The sequence below is a fragment of the Pagrus major genome, chromosome 6, assembly GCF_040436345.1.
Source record: "Pagrus major chromosome 6, Pma_NU_1.0".
Taxonomy (NCBI): Eukaryota; Metazoa; Chordata; class Actinopteri; order Spariformes; family Sparidae; genus Pagrus; species Pagrus major.
Genome location: NC_133220.1, coordinates 19,166,230 through 19,183,461, shown reverse-complemented (window position 1 = coordinate 19,183,461; position 17,232 = coordinate 19,166,230). Strand labels below are relative to the sequence as shown.

General features: G+C 39.1%; 1 protein-coding gene across 2 annotated transcripts; it reads right to left on the bottom strand.

Moving 5' to 3' along the window:
* Positions 1-4: 4 nt before the first annotated feature.
* Positions 5-14,135, bottom strand: slc25a20 (solute carrier family 25 member 20). 2 transcript variants are annotated; one of them, XM_073468010.1, is made up of 17 exons: positions 14,025-14,135; positions 13,800-13,916; positions 12,150-12,242; positions 11,933-12,060; positions 11,755-11,845; positions 11,523-11,640; positions 10,562-10,634; positions 6,513-6,763; positions 6,049-6,084; positions 5,825-5,964; positions 4,683-4,789; positions 4,109-4,262; positions 3,913-4,014; positions 3,745-3,819; positions 3,565-3,630; positions 2,638-2,776; positions 5-1,772 (listed from the first exon to the last, which is right to left on the bottom strand). In XM_073468010.1, exons 2-17 carry the CDS (start codon positions 13,902-13,904, stop codon positions 1,648-1,650), a joined length of 1,803 nt encoding a protein of 600 aa, XP_073324111.1. In that variant the 5' UTR covers positions 13,905-13,916; positions 14,025-14,135; the 3' UTR covers positions 5-1,647. The 2 variants fall into 2 exon arrangements, with proteins under 2 accessions (XP_073324111.1, XP_073324110.1); XM_073468009.1 differs by lacking the exons at positions 5-1,772; positions 2,638-2,776; positions 3,565-3,630; ... (5 more) ...; positions 6,049-6,084; positions 6,513-6,763 and adding exons at positions 8,888-9,551; positions 9,677-9,801; positions 10,358-10,467 and having other exon boundaries at positions 14,025-14,134.
* Positions 14,136-17,232: the final 3,097 nt, after the last annotated feature.

The following is a 17,232-nucleotide window of genomic DNA, read 5'->3' as shown; positions in this document are numbered from 1 at the left end:
GTTACACACATTTCGTACTATACAACAGACACAAACAACAGAAGGGTTTGTTAAAGGTTTGTTGAGTGCAAATGGAAAACAGCACTTTGTATTAAGTTATTGACCAAATTAACATGAATTGTGTGTATGTGAACAACAATTATAATACATTCTGCATATAATTTGGAAGCTAAAGTGGCAAAGGAATCAACATCTCAGCTGCATAACAAATGTTCATATATGAAACTATTGTGCTGGCTGTTTGGTTTCGCTGTATTTTAGTTTGACAGTTCTGAAGCTTGTCCTAATGAAACCTTGATCATAAAGTGTAATTTTAACATTTTTGTTTTTTAACTTTAAAAAAAAAAAAAAAAAACAACCACAGGGGGAGGCCACTGATTTTACACATCTGTCTTAAACAGGTCTCAGGAAGGACTACTGCATATGTGTTGTAAAAAGCCTTTTGTGGCTCCTGAGGGATCTGCGTGAAGTCTGATACATTTTCTCAAGTGATGCCAATTGAGTCGGCAAAAACAAAAAATTGTAAAAATGTGGGGTTGTGGAGATGCGCTGCGTTCCAGTTTGAGGTCGGAATGTCCTAAATTAAATTTCCAATTTCTGATCTCCAAGCATTGCTTGTGCACAACGCCAAAGGTTAACAAAAAAACTTGGCTGATGGCAACAAAATTGTCCCTTTGGCACATGAACACACAATTGAACCCTCAGCGCTGCAGCTTCAGGAACTTTTATACCCGGAAACGTATCTAAACATTTCATTTACTCGCCTTATACAAATACTGTAGTCTACAAATACACCCTACCCTGTTCCCATGGGTGCTGCCATTGTTGTGAGACGTCAGACAACTGCTCTCTCATGAAGTCGGGGTAGATTGATCTACTCCGAGTAAACAAGTTAGGACTTCGACTGGCGCTCCATTGTACTTTTTCTGGTAGGAGGTCGGACATTTGTCTATAACGCAACATTAGAAAGAAATTACCAGACCTCTGTAGCTGTTCCTCATCTCTGTTTGAGGCTACATAAACTGCCAGCATAACACAAGAATCTCTCTGATCTGTCAGTGGTTGAGTTGTATTGTAGGTAATGTAGGCACCAGTTTTCACAACAAACACAAATGGATGGACTAAAAAAAGACAATATCTCTGATTAAGCTGCATTTATCTTGATATATTTTTTAAAAACTGTTAATCGTATGTCTGACAATGTTATATAAGTACAATGTTAAATTGGTGACCTCTAGAAAAGGAACAACACATGAAATTATAAATCAGGAACTATATCAAAGGAGACTTGTCGAGTTCAGCTAAGGTTAAGGTACAATATGATGGGTGGTGCATCCTCTGATTAACTGAAGCTCACCTGCTGTAAACTGACTTCTTCTATCAGTGAGGTATATTTAACCACAACCCTAACAGCTGTGTGGATTTCCTTTGTTTAATTATTGGGATTGTCACACAAAAAAAACATAATGCATCTTATCCACAATCTAAACATTTTTAACTTGCTGCATAGTCGTAGAAGGAACAGCATATTTACTGAATATAAAACAGAAGGCTGTATGTTACATTTACATCAAGGAGAAAGATAATCATGTGTTACACTGTCACTATGTTTGACTTAAATACTACTTCATTTTAAAATGACATGTTCTAGTGTTTTAAATCGTCACTGGAGCCAAACAGAGCCGCCCGCTGGTCTTCATACTGGGAAATGTTCCTCCTCATGATGTCCATACAGGGTCCCAGCAACCGCTCGAAAGCCTGGATGTCAATTACTGAAAGAAATAGAAAGTAAATTTAGATTATGTCATGCTGTTAAAGGGTTTTGTTCACCTGTCTCGCAGATGGAGTTGACGTGTAGATGATTGATGTGAGGTTAAACAGCTGGTTAAAGAGGGAATAAACAGTATATATGGAAGATCTTTAAATTATGTGGATTAGTAGATTTTTTTTAAATCAAAGTGAAACAACAGAAATACAGATTAAATGTACTGATTTGTCCAATCGGCTTAAGTCAAAACTTGAGCTCTGTAATCCTCTGCAAACTGTACAGCTTTAGTCTTTGAAAATGGAAATCAAAGAAATCATCAGGTTCTTAAAGCTTCAGAATTAATTCTCTATGTGTGTCAACCTCTTAAACAGTGGGGCTTCTTGTTTTGTTACAGTTACGTCTCCAGATTATTCCAGCCGATGGATAAGAGGAGAAATCAAGTCAAAACTTCCCTCTTTAAATGCAGTTATGTACCTGCCTTATACTGAGTAGATTATTCTGCCAGGCATTTATCCTCCTGTCAGCCTGCTTCTCCTCATCATGAAGTCTGTCTGATCAGGAGACTGAGCAGACCACTAGAGAGCACCACTTCAAAGGACAAGATCTATGAATTTACGAGTGTGATATTCAGTCAGGACTAGTGCATTATACGATGAGCTGGCTGTTTGTGATGGTAACGTGTAGGATGATGAAACGGCCAGCGGCTGTGTGCACATTATGAATTACTGTGATTCCCCTGTAGGCTTGCTGCAACACCACATTAACAGCCCGACCAGAGTCACTGAAAATGAGGTGCAGACAGCTAAAAACGAGTGTTACTCCTGAAACAAAGTAAGACAAACACTGTACGGCTTCAGTCTTCAACATACCTAAACATTTGGTTTCTCCCACAGCATAAACTGATGCTGCACGAGGTTTGTTGGTGACCAGAGCCAGCTCCCCAAAATACTGCCCTCTGGAGCAACGAGCCACCTCCACCTCTGTGTTGTCCTGCTGGCCCGCCTTCGTCTGTAACAGACGCAAAGGAGTCTGTGAGTCCTGTTGTCATTTAGTACACTGATATTAAAGGATCAATTCACCCAAAAAAGAAGTCTTTTCATCTCCATGCCAATGGAAAGTCAGGCAGTCCACAAAGCATTTCTGGAGCTTCACAGCAAAACGGAGTTGCATCATCCTCCTGAACAACTAGAGTAGATGGGGACTTGTTTTAAAACGTAAAAATGCTTAATCCAAGCCTCCGGAGGACCAGATACCCCATATTAATGTCAAAAGACTTTATTTACACCCTTTTTAAAGCTGTAATCTTCACTTTTGCCATGACCTGGATGACTGAGAACCTTCATCAACATGTAATCTTCACTGTAGCTGCCAACCAAAAGGCATCAGCACACACCCCGTCTGTAGTGGGTGCACGAGCTTAACTGTACGTCAAGGGTGTAAACAACGTTTTCAAATCAATTTAGACAAGCTGTATGGGTTTATTTTTCAGTTGTTTTTTTACGTCTTAAACAAGTCCCCATCTACTTCAGTTGTTTAGGAGAAAGCTGCAACGCTGTTTTGCTGTGAAACTCCAGAAATGTTTTGTGGACGACAAAACGTCACCTGACTTTCCATCAGCATGGGGGTGAGTAAATGATGACTGAATTTTAATTTTTGGGTGAATACTACTTTATATCTAATTGAAATAACTAGCTATCAATTTCAAAGATAAAAGGGGAGGAATACAAATGTACATTTTCTTTTTAAGGTGGCAACTAAATCAGATCCAGTTATATAAAACTGGACACTGTACTTACTTTGCTTTTTATCATTATCTTCACCTCTCCTGATTCCACAATGAAGAAACAGTCGGCCTCCTCCCCCTGCGAGCACAGAAAGCAGTCGAAACACCACTTTTATCAATACCTTACCTTACCACTTTTTTTTATAACTGTTATTGATCAATACAAAGGAAGCCAAGTGTCCCAACAGTTCACCTGTGTTATTATGCAAGCTCCATCTTTGAATGCTCGGGCTCCCAAAACATCTACGATCTTCATCCTCTCAGAGACCTGACACAACAAACACAAGATACAACACTGTGACTAAATATCCAGCTATTCTATGATGATATTGTTTGTGCAGTTTGTGCTTCTCACACAAACCTCAAGTGACTTCAGAAGAGGAACACACTCGATGAAGGCCTCATACATTCTCCTCTTTTTTGCGTTATTTTTAACAATCAGTCTGTGAAATGTGGCTCGATCCTGAAAGAAAAACAAGGATTTAATTTGTCCATATTGAGCACCTTATTTCATACACTGTGAAGCACAAAAGACCACCATGCTTTCTGGGACTCACCAGGCCCCACAGGGCGCCCTCCTGTGTTGCAACGATTGTGGCAGCTCGCGGCGTGTTGTACATGAGAGCCAGCTCGCCAAAACTTCCCTTATTGTCGTACTTTCCAACGCACAGACTCGCTCCGTCCTTGTCCACTAAAATATCATACACACCCCTGGAAATGATATGACAAACAGACAAGGAGAAGAACTCATTATACAATGGATAAAGTGTCCTCTAGTTTCAACATGTGGGTGATAAAAGACAGGATTGGCCCTTTGACCTGGACTTGTTTATCTGTTGGAACCTTTTCCAGAGTAAATATATGAACATATACAGTTCTTGTCAGTACAGTTTCTTTGTTGTTTGCTTTTCCAGCCACATCTGAAGATAACTGACAGTTTTACCAGATTCTGGCGTTTCATCCTGAAATAAACTGGACGTCACTAATTCTTTAATGTCCTAGTGGTGTCATAGGACCTTTTACATGGCTCAGACAGGGGTCCCCGCAAAGGACAAGATGCCATGTTTTCCCAAACTGAGCTAAATGTTCCTTAAACATTATAAAGAAAGCAATCTGAAACCTGTCACTCACTTCTCTATCACATAGAAATTGTCTCCATCGTCTCCTTGGTCTATGATGTGTTCCTGGGGTTTGACCAACACCTCGAACATGCCGTCCAAAACCTCAGAGAACTGCTCCTGGAAGACATCAGGTAGGAGGACATAAAACCAGCAGTTGAAGAAGTATTCAGATCTTGTACTTAAGTAAAAGATCTGAATTTAAAAAACTAACTAAACTTATCAATAAAATGTGAAGAAATAACAGTTTTGTTATAGCTAACACGACCACTAGCTGATGGTTAACTGAGCTTACAACTACAGTTAGCAGCAGCTAGCAGTTACTCTGGTCTCATATTTGTTTGGAGTATGAATTATTACATACTGCACCTTTAAAGTACCACAAGTAAAAGTACTCATTACGCTGAATGGCATATTTCAAAATAACGTGTTTTATGTGACTGGATTATAATTATTGATGCATTCATGTGTTCATCACTTTCACCACTTTGAATGTAGTAAATATGGTTTAAGTACAATATAGTTTATCTTCTGATAAATTGCCTCCAGTGATGTCACTCAGTGGCTGAGTTGCATTGTGGGTATTGTAGGCTTCAGATTTTGAACATGAAGAAGAATGTGCGGGAAAAAAAGATGATATCTCTGGTTCTGCTGTATCACTATTGATCATTTGTTTTCAAACTGTCCATAATGAGTCCAACGGTGTTGTCGGAGTTCAACGCTAGACGAGAGGACTGCTTTGACCTGGTGCCTACATTACCCACAATGCAACTTAGCCACTGAGGGACATCCCTGGAGGCAATTTATCAGATTACGTACAGCTTCCTCTGGAGCCAAAAAAGCCTTTCTACTACTTTTTTCACAAACACGGTAAACACCTGTAAACACACTTGAATGTGAAAAATTGGTGGCGTTAACCTTTGAGGAAAAAACCTGAAGAAACAGAGGAATAGTGAGTAAAGATCTGAGAACTGGAGTGATGTGTTTCACTGTCTGATGTTGTTAAACCTTTTATAAAGTACACTTACATAATGTGCCTGTGTGTGTGTATGACCCTAAAATTTATGTTAGTAAGTCTGCCCCAAAAAAGAAAAGTCAAAAAGGACAGCCAGTTCTTCACATCCGTCCTCCAGAGGCTGATTCGTGTTTTTGTACCTGCTCCAGAGTTTTAAACAGTAAAATGTCTCTGCAGGCGTCCTGAAGTCTGCGACGCTGCTCGTCTGTTTTGGGATACACGACCCGAGGCTCTGCGTCATCATCCTCGTCGTCATCAGGGTCGTACGCCTCTGCACAGACTGCAGCAGAACAAACATATTTGAATACTGAACTGTGGTCAGAGTGTATTAATATTTATTCGACATATTGTTCCAGTTACTGACCTGAAACCCTGCGGTTGTATTTACCGGTGGTGGACTCTGCAGATAGAAACGGAGAGGAAGTGGTGAATGTATTAGTCAAATCTATTAAAGCAGATGGAAGTGGCATGTGTGTGATGTTTCTTCTCATTTCTACATTGTGCACATATTCTCTTTTGCGTTTTTCTTTTATGCATTATGGATTGTTTGGGTTATTGAGTGGTATTTGGTATCATGTGACCTACTCTTTGTGAGTAGAGCTGGTCTGTTTTCTGTTCACATGAATGTTTGCCTGACTTTTAGGTCAAAACTTTGCATCAATATAACATTTTTGGAAGCTTCAGAGGACAATTTCTCCCTTTTCTTTGTGTGATGTTGACACTTTAAAGCTTTGGAGTATGAATCATCTACAAATACAAAATCTACTTTTAAAATTAAGTCTTTCATTTGGAGCCAAAGCAAACACAAAATAATGTAAGACCACTCACTAATAGTGTCTTCTTCCTCCTCTTCCTCGTCCTTGTTGACCTTATTTGACTTGGTTTCAAAGGTCACTCCTTTCCGTGTAGGTTTGGCGCTGTGTTTCTTCACTCTCTGATCGTTTCTTTGGCCCTCCAGAATTTGTGTAAAATGCTGCACTGCAAACTCGACCAAGTCTGGCGGCCTGGAGCGAAGCACCTCCACTGTGTATCCCTGCAGCAGCTCTTTCAAACCAGCCGGTATCTCAACAGCGCTCATCCTGCAACAGGTTCAAAGGTCACGGGTCGGAGTCTGATAGTTCACAATTAACTAAATATCAGACATTTAGATTTTCAAATGTCAAATCTCAGCATCAGCTTGTCCCACAGATTTGTTGAACATAGTTCTGACCATCATCGCAGGAGCACCCTGACTCCTCCTCTCGGCCCACTCTCCCTAACATCCAGCAGCTTATTGATTTCTTTATTTAGCACGGCCTGTCGGAAAGTATTGACCAGGACTTTTCACATCAGATGTAATTAAAGGCTGTCTGATGGATTACGCCTCAGAACTTGATGATTTGGCAAAGCAACAACACTGTGAGTGAGAGACAGAGGCCTGGTGTCAGACAGCTGCAGGAACATGACGCCTGTGTTTTTAAATTCAAACTATAAAACCATCTCAAAAAAGTAACTCACTGCATATGAAACTGAAATGGGAAAGGGAGGGTCATTTAAGGAAAAACCAAAGGGAAGAAATGATGTGACTCACAATGGAAAACATACAGCCGAGCATGACATTCAGATTTATGGAGAGATTTTGTTGGAAAAACCTCATTTAAGCCGTTCAAAAGACTTGTCACATGAAATCCTGCGGCTGCCAGAGACAATGAGGCGAATCGTTGCGTGTATATTTTGGTTTTGGCCTTTGGGCTGGAAGTTTATAAGGTTTTGCAAAGAGAACTCTGGTTAGATATCCCATTTAAACTTAGGGACTCTGACCTGTCCTCAGAAAATGTTTACATTTAGAAATGTCCTTATTTATGACAGAAAAGCTATTTTCTTTTTCAAAATATAGTGATCAGAAATACAGTTGAGTCATTATTCTGGTGAAGGACAACTTTAGCTGGAGATGGCTGATTTTTAATAAAATATCTACATCAGTGTATAGAGGACAGTTTTCAGCAGCCTTCACTCTCGTGTTAAAAGGCGAGGGCTGTGTCTCATTCACTACTCTCTACTCACTACCAGAGAGTTCTGTTAGAGGACTTTATAATGAGTTTATCTGTGAAATGAAAAGAAAAAACAAACAAACAAACAAACACTTTTGGGCACCACTGGGGTCATTTTTTCCCCTCCAGCGCGATGCATGATAGTATATAATGCTTGGTTAGTGAGCATTGGCTGTACACTACTTTTCACAATGCATTGTGGGATGCTTTGAGTCAAATATATGTATGGGTATGAAAAATCCCATCATTCATTCGGACAACACCAAAAACAATGCAAACTCACTGTATAGTTGATTACATAGCAGGTGACGCAGCCTAACTGATGATGAGAAAACTCATGTAATCACGTCATCACAGCTCAAAACTGGTGTGCTGATTAAAGAAGCAATAATTTGACCCTCCTTTGGCTGGTTGAGTATGTGGTGCAACAGCATTTGTGAGTTTGTTATTATTTCAAGTGAAAATCATTATTTCTATTATATATTCTCTCCATGTTTCTTGGAAAACATGTTTTTTGGGTGACCTCAAACCTTTTAATCTGAATAATGGTTAGAGTAACTGGTTCTACTTACTAAGTGCTGTGTGTTACACATTTTAAATTCTTATGCTTGTTTTTCAGTATTTTCCTTTGACTTACTTGCTTTTGTAAACATTTAAATGACTCACTTTACTATTATCTTTTGTTGCAGTTGTTTTAAAAAGCATGGACAGTCAAGGCTTCTACGTTTATGACCATGACTACTTTATTTGTATATTGTAAGTTACTCCAAATAGTGCTGCAACTGCCGACTGTTTTAATTATCAATTCATCTGCTGATTATTTGTTTTTACAATAAATTGATTAATCATGAAAAAAGAAAAACTTCTAAAAAACAATCATCAGTTTCCCAGAGCCCAAAGTGCCGTCTTCAAACTGCTTCTTCTGTCCAACCAGCAACCCAAAAACTCAAAGACTCTTCATTTACTATCATCAAGACAAAGAAAAGCAGCAAGTTCTGACATTTAAGAAGCTGGAACCAGCAAATGTTTGACATTTTTGCTTGAAAAATGACTGAAATGATAGCGGATTATCAAAACAGCTGGCTTTCGATCAACTAGCTAATCCTTGTGGGCCGAACTCCAAACAACTCAAATGAAAAGAGAATTTAGAAAAAAGTGGAAGACAACTTTAACTTCTAAATATGGATTCTGCTTTTTTATTTCTATACATGCTGACATTCACATACTGTTCAATCAATCTCATTACGACTACTCTCATAATTACACGTTTAAACAAACAGGAGGTGTAGTTAGCGTGACACACGGGAGGCAGCAGACAGGTTGAGAGGCATGTATTGCTGCTGAGAGACTGAACACACACAGTACAACAAAATGCACCTTTTCCCTGATATGTACACCTGCTCACAGATAAAAGGTAAGGCACGGCATGTTCAGGTCACTCCTCTTCTTGTACAAAAATAACACAATTTAAACAAACCAAACACCAGTAAAGCATAAAAGAGTGAGAACATTCGACTGTCTGTGTGTGTGCGTCTGTGTGTGTGTACTGGCACAGGTGCAGAGTCGTCACATCATCTCTGCTCTGAGCTCTCAGCAGCTCTAAATGATCCGCCGTGCTCTGAAGTGCCACCTGGTCTCAAACATAATCAAGTACGTTATTGGAAAAAGGTTAAAATCTCTTGGTTTTGATTCACTGTGTGTGTTTGTACTGCTGATAACTCCGGTGTCTTCAAGAGTTCCTGGGATTCACAAATGAGGCGACGCTGGGCCTTCATCACAGGTTCGGTGCTAACCAGTTCAGGAACTTCATCGCACACTCAAAACCTAAGAAGCAAGCCTGGAAATAAAAGACAAGATACACATTAGGAATGCAAATTACAAATACTTGCTAATGAATGACATCACAGCCGTCACAGTGGATTCACAGTGTTACTGAGCTGAAGATTAAGTGCTGTCACTCACTGCGTTTGCGGGGAACGCTCTAAGCATGACAGCATTAAAGCCCTTATAGAGAGAGGCCACGCCCTCCTCCCTGATCAGCTCCCGCAGAACGTCCCGGAAACCGTTGGGATATTTTCCTTCAGGAGCTGAACGAGACACGACAGAGACACACGTGTTAAAGAATCTTCAGCAGTATGGACAAAAAAAAAGAAAACATTTTTATAGAAGAAGAGACTCAAAGGCAACTCAACTTGTTTTATTCTTAGGAGAACCAAAAAGCCACGTTTTTGTTTTTCCTGTCTGGTGTGGATTACTGGGAATTTTAACCTCAAGATGAAATCTAATTTCACTCACTCACTACTTTTAGATATTTACCTACTGCCTGGACGATGGAGAATCTGCAACAACACTAAACACTGAACTTTTCACAGGCTTTTTCCAGTTTCCTACACTTAGGTAAGATCTCTTTATTACCTCATGGAGTTGAATTTAAAACCAAAACACAGAAACACACCCAGTAAAACCAGCCAAGTACTGCAATCTCTGAAACTGTGAAGTAGCAGAATTCAGAAAGAGTCTCCAGAAAGTGAATCAATGGTAATAATGTCTGACAAGTAAAGCAGGCAGGTTAAAGACTGAATAAATAACAGTTCTGGATGAAACTAACAGTCGTCATCAAATTGTGGAATCTAAAAAACAAACCTGTTTGGAAACGAGACTTGAGTACGTCCGCTGGAATCGCAACAGCCCAGTTAAAGATGCCGGCCATCCCTCCAGCAAACAGCACGCTGGGAACGCTGAGTTCATTATGGCTGAGGGGAAAAGACGACAGGTTCGACAGGTCAGAGGAGTTTTTACGATGAAACAGACAGTTATAAATAAAGGATGGAAAGAACAAATATTCACCTTTTTCCTGGTGGCGTGAGGATGTTCTTCAACCACTCGTAGGACGTGAAGTACATCCCACTCGCTGGAACATCTGATTTACAAAAGATGAACAATAGTTAATTGATCAGTAACTGAATGGATACATGTCTATGTGAACATTCACTACTTCACTTCTGAAGACATGAGCAGTTTAATATGAACTCTGTAACAGAAAAGTTAATCTAATCAGATGACCTGCATGTTCACACTGTGTTCTCGTCTTTACAAGAAGAAACATTAACAGAGAAGCTGTGATAACAACGCTTCACGAAAATGTACTTAAAGTATATTGAGGATTGTTTAATCCCATATGAGCAAGCCACATCTTTGTCCCCTCTTTTAAAAACACTGTTTTAAACGTGCTTTTACTTTATCAATTCCTTCATTATTTTACAATGGTTTATCTTATACTTAACTTTTGAATATTCATACTTTTATTTTAATGCTTTAACTTGTTGTCATTTTTATAGGATTATGTTTTCCAGGTCATGTGGGAACCCCGACTTTCCTACTTTTTGTTGTTGATAGAGAGTGAGATTTGAAGTAGCAACTTTTCTTTTGGGAAGTTTTTCAGTATTGTCGTTTTATTTCAACTGGTTGGTTTCGTTGTTTTGACTAGCGCTCTCGCTGACGTGACATTTAAGCTTCCATATCTGACAACACTGAACATATTGACTCCTCCTCATATTCTTCATCTAGTTTGACGTAACTCCACTCTCCCCTAGACCAACGTGGGGTCGGACAAATGCAGGATTCAGAATGCTATAAGAAATACTTTCAGAACAAATCAGCTCTGAAATGTTTCATAGAGACGGGAGGGGCATGCACCATGTTTGTTGGACCTCAGGGATACACACAGTTAAACAGTACATTTGTTTGTTTGCAGTAAAACTCCACATGGCAGGTTTAAGACTTCTGTGTTGTCAGAGTAGAGACAAACCTCTCATTAGGGTCAGAGCGGTGCCTTTGTAGATTCCTCTGATCCCAGACTCACGGTAAAGCTGTTTGACACAGTCCATGGGTCCTGCATACTTCACCTTTCCTGTTGATGCCTGGATCTGCACACACACAAACACACACACACATTATGGCTCAATAATCTATTATTCAATAGCACAGCAGACAGTGATTAGATCGTGTATATATATATGTACGAACACATGACCTCTGACCTGTAGGAGACATTTGATGCGCTCTCCAGGAGTCATGATGGCCGTGGTGAAAATGCCCGACAACATCCCTGCAGCAAACAGCTGTGGATACCTGCAGGAGACAGCGTCATCACAAACAATCACCAACAGAGCGTCTGAGACAAAGAGCAGCACCACCTGAGACAGAACAGTCACCTACGTCAGGATATCATCAGGGGTTTTCTGTTGTAGCTTCTTGCCCAATCCAAATCCAAAGAAACAGACGGCGAACATGGGTGTGACTCCAATGATGGGGGCGGCCATGCCTTTATAGAGACCCTTCATACCCTGCCAGAGAAGAGGATGATGAGGAAACATCAGGGTGAGGGAGTAGAGACACTGTGGATAATGCTGATCACTCCAGCATGCATCCTCACCTCTTGGGCTAAGGTCTTTTTGAAACAATCAATGGTTCCCTTATACAGGAGCGTCTCTCCCGGTTTGGGTTTGGGCTGAGTCTGTAAACGCACCTGAGAGAAGAAGAGCACACACTTTGAATTGAGCTCACACACAAAGAATCATGATCACAGTAGCAGCAGTGTGGATATATCCATAGAGAAATGTTTTGTTTCTCAGAGTCTGATGTGGAAGAACTTGACTGAATAAGTCCTATATAATATCAGAGAGTCGATATTGGACTTACATTCATGTGGCGGCCAAAAACACGACTATAAATGAACGGTTAATGGTGCTCTGTGTAAATAGGCTAACTCAAGGCTCCAGGGTGCGACTATTTTGGTCGCACAATGTAACATTTTCATTGGTTCCACCGGTGCGCCTGATATTCAGCACGTCAGACTAAATAAAATGTCAAAAACATTTTTATTTTCCTTTGAACAAATATTAGCCTATAAACATACTTTCTGTAGATTAGTTTGTAAACGTGTATATCAGTTAATGGTTTTGGGTTGATTTATTTATTCGAGTTTGTCGAGCACAGTTTAGGTTATTGCAATTTTCTGTTGCGCTTGCTGTGATTTTAATGAAGAAAATCATTTATCTGAACTTTTATTCCTGTTTTCAATCATTTACATAATGTTAAAGAAATTAAATTTTAATGTACTATTAGGTGCACCAGTGCAACCAGCGTGAAACGTTAATCTGGAGCCCTGTAATAGAATTAGACAATATTAGATATTATCGAATATTCACAATATTTTTCACAATATCAAATATCACCAGCTGTTACCACATCTTTAGGATTTTATTCTGAAAAGAAAAAACATTCTGCGCATCAATATTTGACGAGGTGGGAATGAGACCGGGCTGGTGGAGGATACTTCAGGTTTATGGGCCTGATGTAGCTCGAAAGTTTGGCATTATTTGGGGTTCAAAGCGGGAGAAGACGGTGAGCCAAGTGATTTGAATGATCTTACATGTTGTTTAAGACGATAATATCGTCTATCGTGATATTTTGGAGGGAACTGTCATTACTACTTTATAAGGTGATGACACTGTTGTGTTGTGTTCAGAGTTTGTTACTCTGCTCTCAAGTGTCCGAAACAGTCTGGATTAAATAAACACAACCATGATATGAACTGAGCAGGACACTTTATAGGCTTTACAAATAAACATGAAAGAACTTCCTCAAATTTATTTCTGGCTTTTCTGACCTGCAATTTCCAATTTCTTAAAAAAACATATTGTTGAGCTGGTTGATTGGTCAGTCTGGCTCTATTTAACTAATTACTGCAGGTCTAATGCAGCCATACTGCAGGTGCATTCAGGTGCATTCAGGTGAGATCTGTGTGTGTGTGTGTGTGTGTGTGTGTGTGTGTGTGTGTGTGTGCGCAGGAGGCCATAACTGCAGCAGTGAGCTGAGTCATAACACAGACTGAATGTGGGTCAAAGGGCTGCAGCAGCCTGAGCTCTCTGAATACAGCAGTTTGTTATAACTCTGCCCAGGAACAAATATCTGACATATGTCTCTGGTTCTGGTTCTGGTTCTGCTGTGTGCAGTGTCACCCCGGATGCACTCGCTCGGTTGTTTCCTAACGTAACACGGTGCATAAAAGTGCAATAATCACTTTAATGGTGTCGAGTGGATGTCCGGCGAAGACGAGGCAAACCCCTCCAAAGCCTCCAGCGAAGAAGTTCTTCATTGGGCTGATCGGCTGCGGCTGTTTGGACATTTTGACTTTCCGCTTTGATGGAAGAAGAAAAAACAAACAACAGCAGAGACTGAATGAAAGCGACCCCGGAAATAAACTCAGACACGCCGATGAATCGAAAACAGAGAAATAAGATCTCACCTGGTCGACTGTGGAGATGTGAGAGGTGTTTGTAGCTGCTGTCACTGCTGCTGCCTGTTGGACCTTTGCCCCACTTACTACCCGGACCGGTCTGACTGCCACACCGCTTTACTCTGGTCCGTCTCTGTTTGGTATCCGGGTGGAAACTCTCAACTTTTGTGTGAAACTTGAATGAACAAATTAAAGTTAAATGTTATTTTAATTTTAAATAAATATATTGATACATATCTAAGATAACACGGCTTTGTTTCATTATATTATGTATATAACTCTGTGCTAATGTAATATCTAAACTTTATTATTTAAAAAATTTAAAACCTCTATTTATTTAATGTGTGTGTGTGTGTGTATATTTATATATATATATATATATATATATATATATATATATATATATATATATATATATATATTTTATATTTTCTACCCATTGTACCTTAATTGGTGTATATTTAAATTCAAAAGAAGCGGAAAAATAGGTTGTAACATTCTTATGTAAAGTAATATTAACATTAACATAACATTATTGTTATTATTAACATTATAATTAACAATCTGTGACATACAGATACATTTATAGATACTAAAGGGTACAGTAGGAGCCCATTTGCTGTAGATATCTATGACTTTATAATAATGATAACAACAACAACAACAACAACAATATTAATAACATGTTTATTCATATAGAACCTTTTTAAGAACAGACGTAACAAAGTGCTTCACAAAATAAATGAAGAAAACAAAAAGAAAAAAACAGAGAGAGGGGGAGAGAGACAAAGCAACAGACTGTAAAAGCAGACAATCGGCTAAAACAAGAGGCAAAACAAAAATTAAGCAACGCAAATAAAACAAAAGCAAGTCCAAACAAATGGGTCTTTAGCTGCTTTTTAAAGTTGTCGATAGTTTCACAGGACGTAAGTCCAATGGAAGAGAGTTTCAAGTTTCAGAGTCTGACCTTGCTCTTTAATGTAGGCAGGTGTCTGACCATGCAAGGATCTTGAATTGGATTTTGAATTTGATGGGCAGCCAGTGTAATGACATAAAGGTTGGTGTAACATGAGATCTTTGGGCTGACTTGGTCAGAAGCTTGGTGACAACATTTTGAACCACTTGTCTTGCTGAGACAGTAGAGGAGAGAGTTGGAATAATGAAGATGAGAGGAAATAAACACATGAATAATCATCTCAAACTGAGGTCTCGGCACAATAGGCTTATAAATACTTCATATCATATATATAGAAATCAAAATATCAGTATTTATCAAGCTTATGAGGAGTGTGTATGCTTTAAGATTTTACATTCATACTACTGCCAGTCAGTGCTCACTTTAAAGCAACATTATGTAACTTCTCTACCTTAAAACAACAGCTTCAAAATCATGTTGATGGTACAGTGTCTTGTAACAGGGCGAATGGTGTCTCTGTCACAGCTATCACTTGTTTCTGCACTATGTAACTTCAGTGAGAGGGTAGGATCACAGCGTTATATACATGCTTACTTCAACAGAGAAGTTTTCAACACATAACATTGTTATGAAGTAATGAGTTTGGTTCATTGTTAGCACCTACATTATGTCTGACAAATTGACAAATCGTGATGTTTCATTTTCAGTGTTTTCCACATAAGTGTATAAACAGAATTGCATCAAGATATATATTAAGAAAAATGTGTATATGTATTTATATAAAGGAATAAAAGGTTTAAAGGAAAACAAAACACAAACATATGCATTGAAAAGTGTAGAAGCTAAAAATTCAAAGGTAGTGGTTTTGAAGAGACTTTCATACTAAACTTTAGATTTACTGGATCCACTAAACTGTTTTGTCTGCTGCCGGCAGTCACACTTCACTTTTATCTTGTTTGAGCTCACAGTATCAGTGTGATCTTTGAATTAAGGTTTCATTACATTGTGAACTACAAACAAAAATGTGCGGCGATGCAATCACCTCTCAACAACCACCCCGACCACTTCCACTGTTAAAATATAGCTTTATTAGTCTTATTATAACACAGTCGTAGCACTTCTGCAGACAATGTTATTCCATGGAAAGAAGAGACACTCACCTCTCTCACACACTGTAAACAGACACACAAATTATCAATGAATGAACACTCAGACATTAATTCAAAACTGATATCACTTCTCAGAATCAAGTTTCCAGTCAGGGAAGCCATGCCAGGGACAAAAACAGATAAGTAAATTGGAAGATGGGAGAACATCAATCACGACATCATGGGGAAGAAATTAGGAAAGGTAAGTGTCGCTGTTAAAGTATTAAAACCACGAGGAGATAAAAGAAATGCCCTGTTTTTCCTCACCACTGTCTTGATTTTTAGCAGAAGCATCAGATAATAACTGGAAACCAACAACACTGACTAATGTATGATCTCAGATAATAAGTGCAGAACATGTTTACCCTCCATGATCAGCCAAGACTCAAGATATTACAGCGATATTACAAGTTGCTATAAAGCCTTATTGCAGCACAGTTAGTTTGAATATGAACGCAGCATACGGACAAAAACCCTTCTGACCTTCAACAGTCAGTGACTTTAGATGCTTGAGAAGCTTTGCATATGTAAGTACAGAGTGATCATTTGAAGTGTTTGTAGAGCGGAAAGACACAAAAGTACCAGACTGAGAATACTACAGGCGGAGCCACAGGAGGGACTCGATATGTAGCAGCAAAAGTTACTCAGCTAAAAGCTTCGTAATGATAATACAGGAGTCGCATGAGTGTGCTTTTTTCACTAGAATAGTAAACTTGTTCAACTTTAATTTGAATCATAATGATTGAAAGGGTGAATGAGAGAGGAAGTCAGTTTTAAGAGTTGTATCCTCTAAAAAGAAAACGATGCTCTCAATAACACACAGTAGTTTGGTCCCACTAACAGGGGAGCACATAAAGGTTCCTAATGGCACTGTTATCTGTGACATCACTTACATCTGCCCTTTTTCATTAAAAAAATCTTTGAATTTGTTCTAAAAATCAATTTGGTTAAAGTTCTTTTGGTCAGAATAAAGTTTAGTCGTGTTTTTTTACACATTGAAGTGTGTTTACGGGTCTCGGGGAGTACTACTGAATATGGGGAAAAAATAGTATAAAGTCTTTTGTGGCTCCAGAGGAGCTGATTAATTGCCTCCAGTGATGTCACTCAGCAGCTAAATTGCATCATGGGTAATGTAGGCACCAGGTTATAAAAA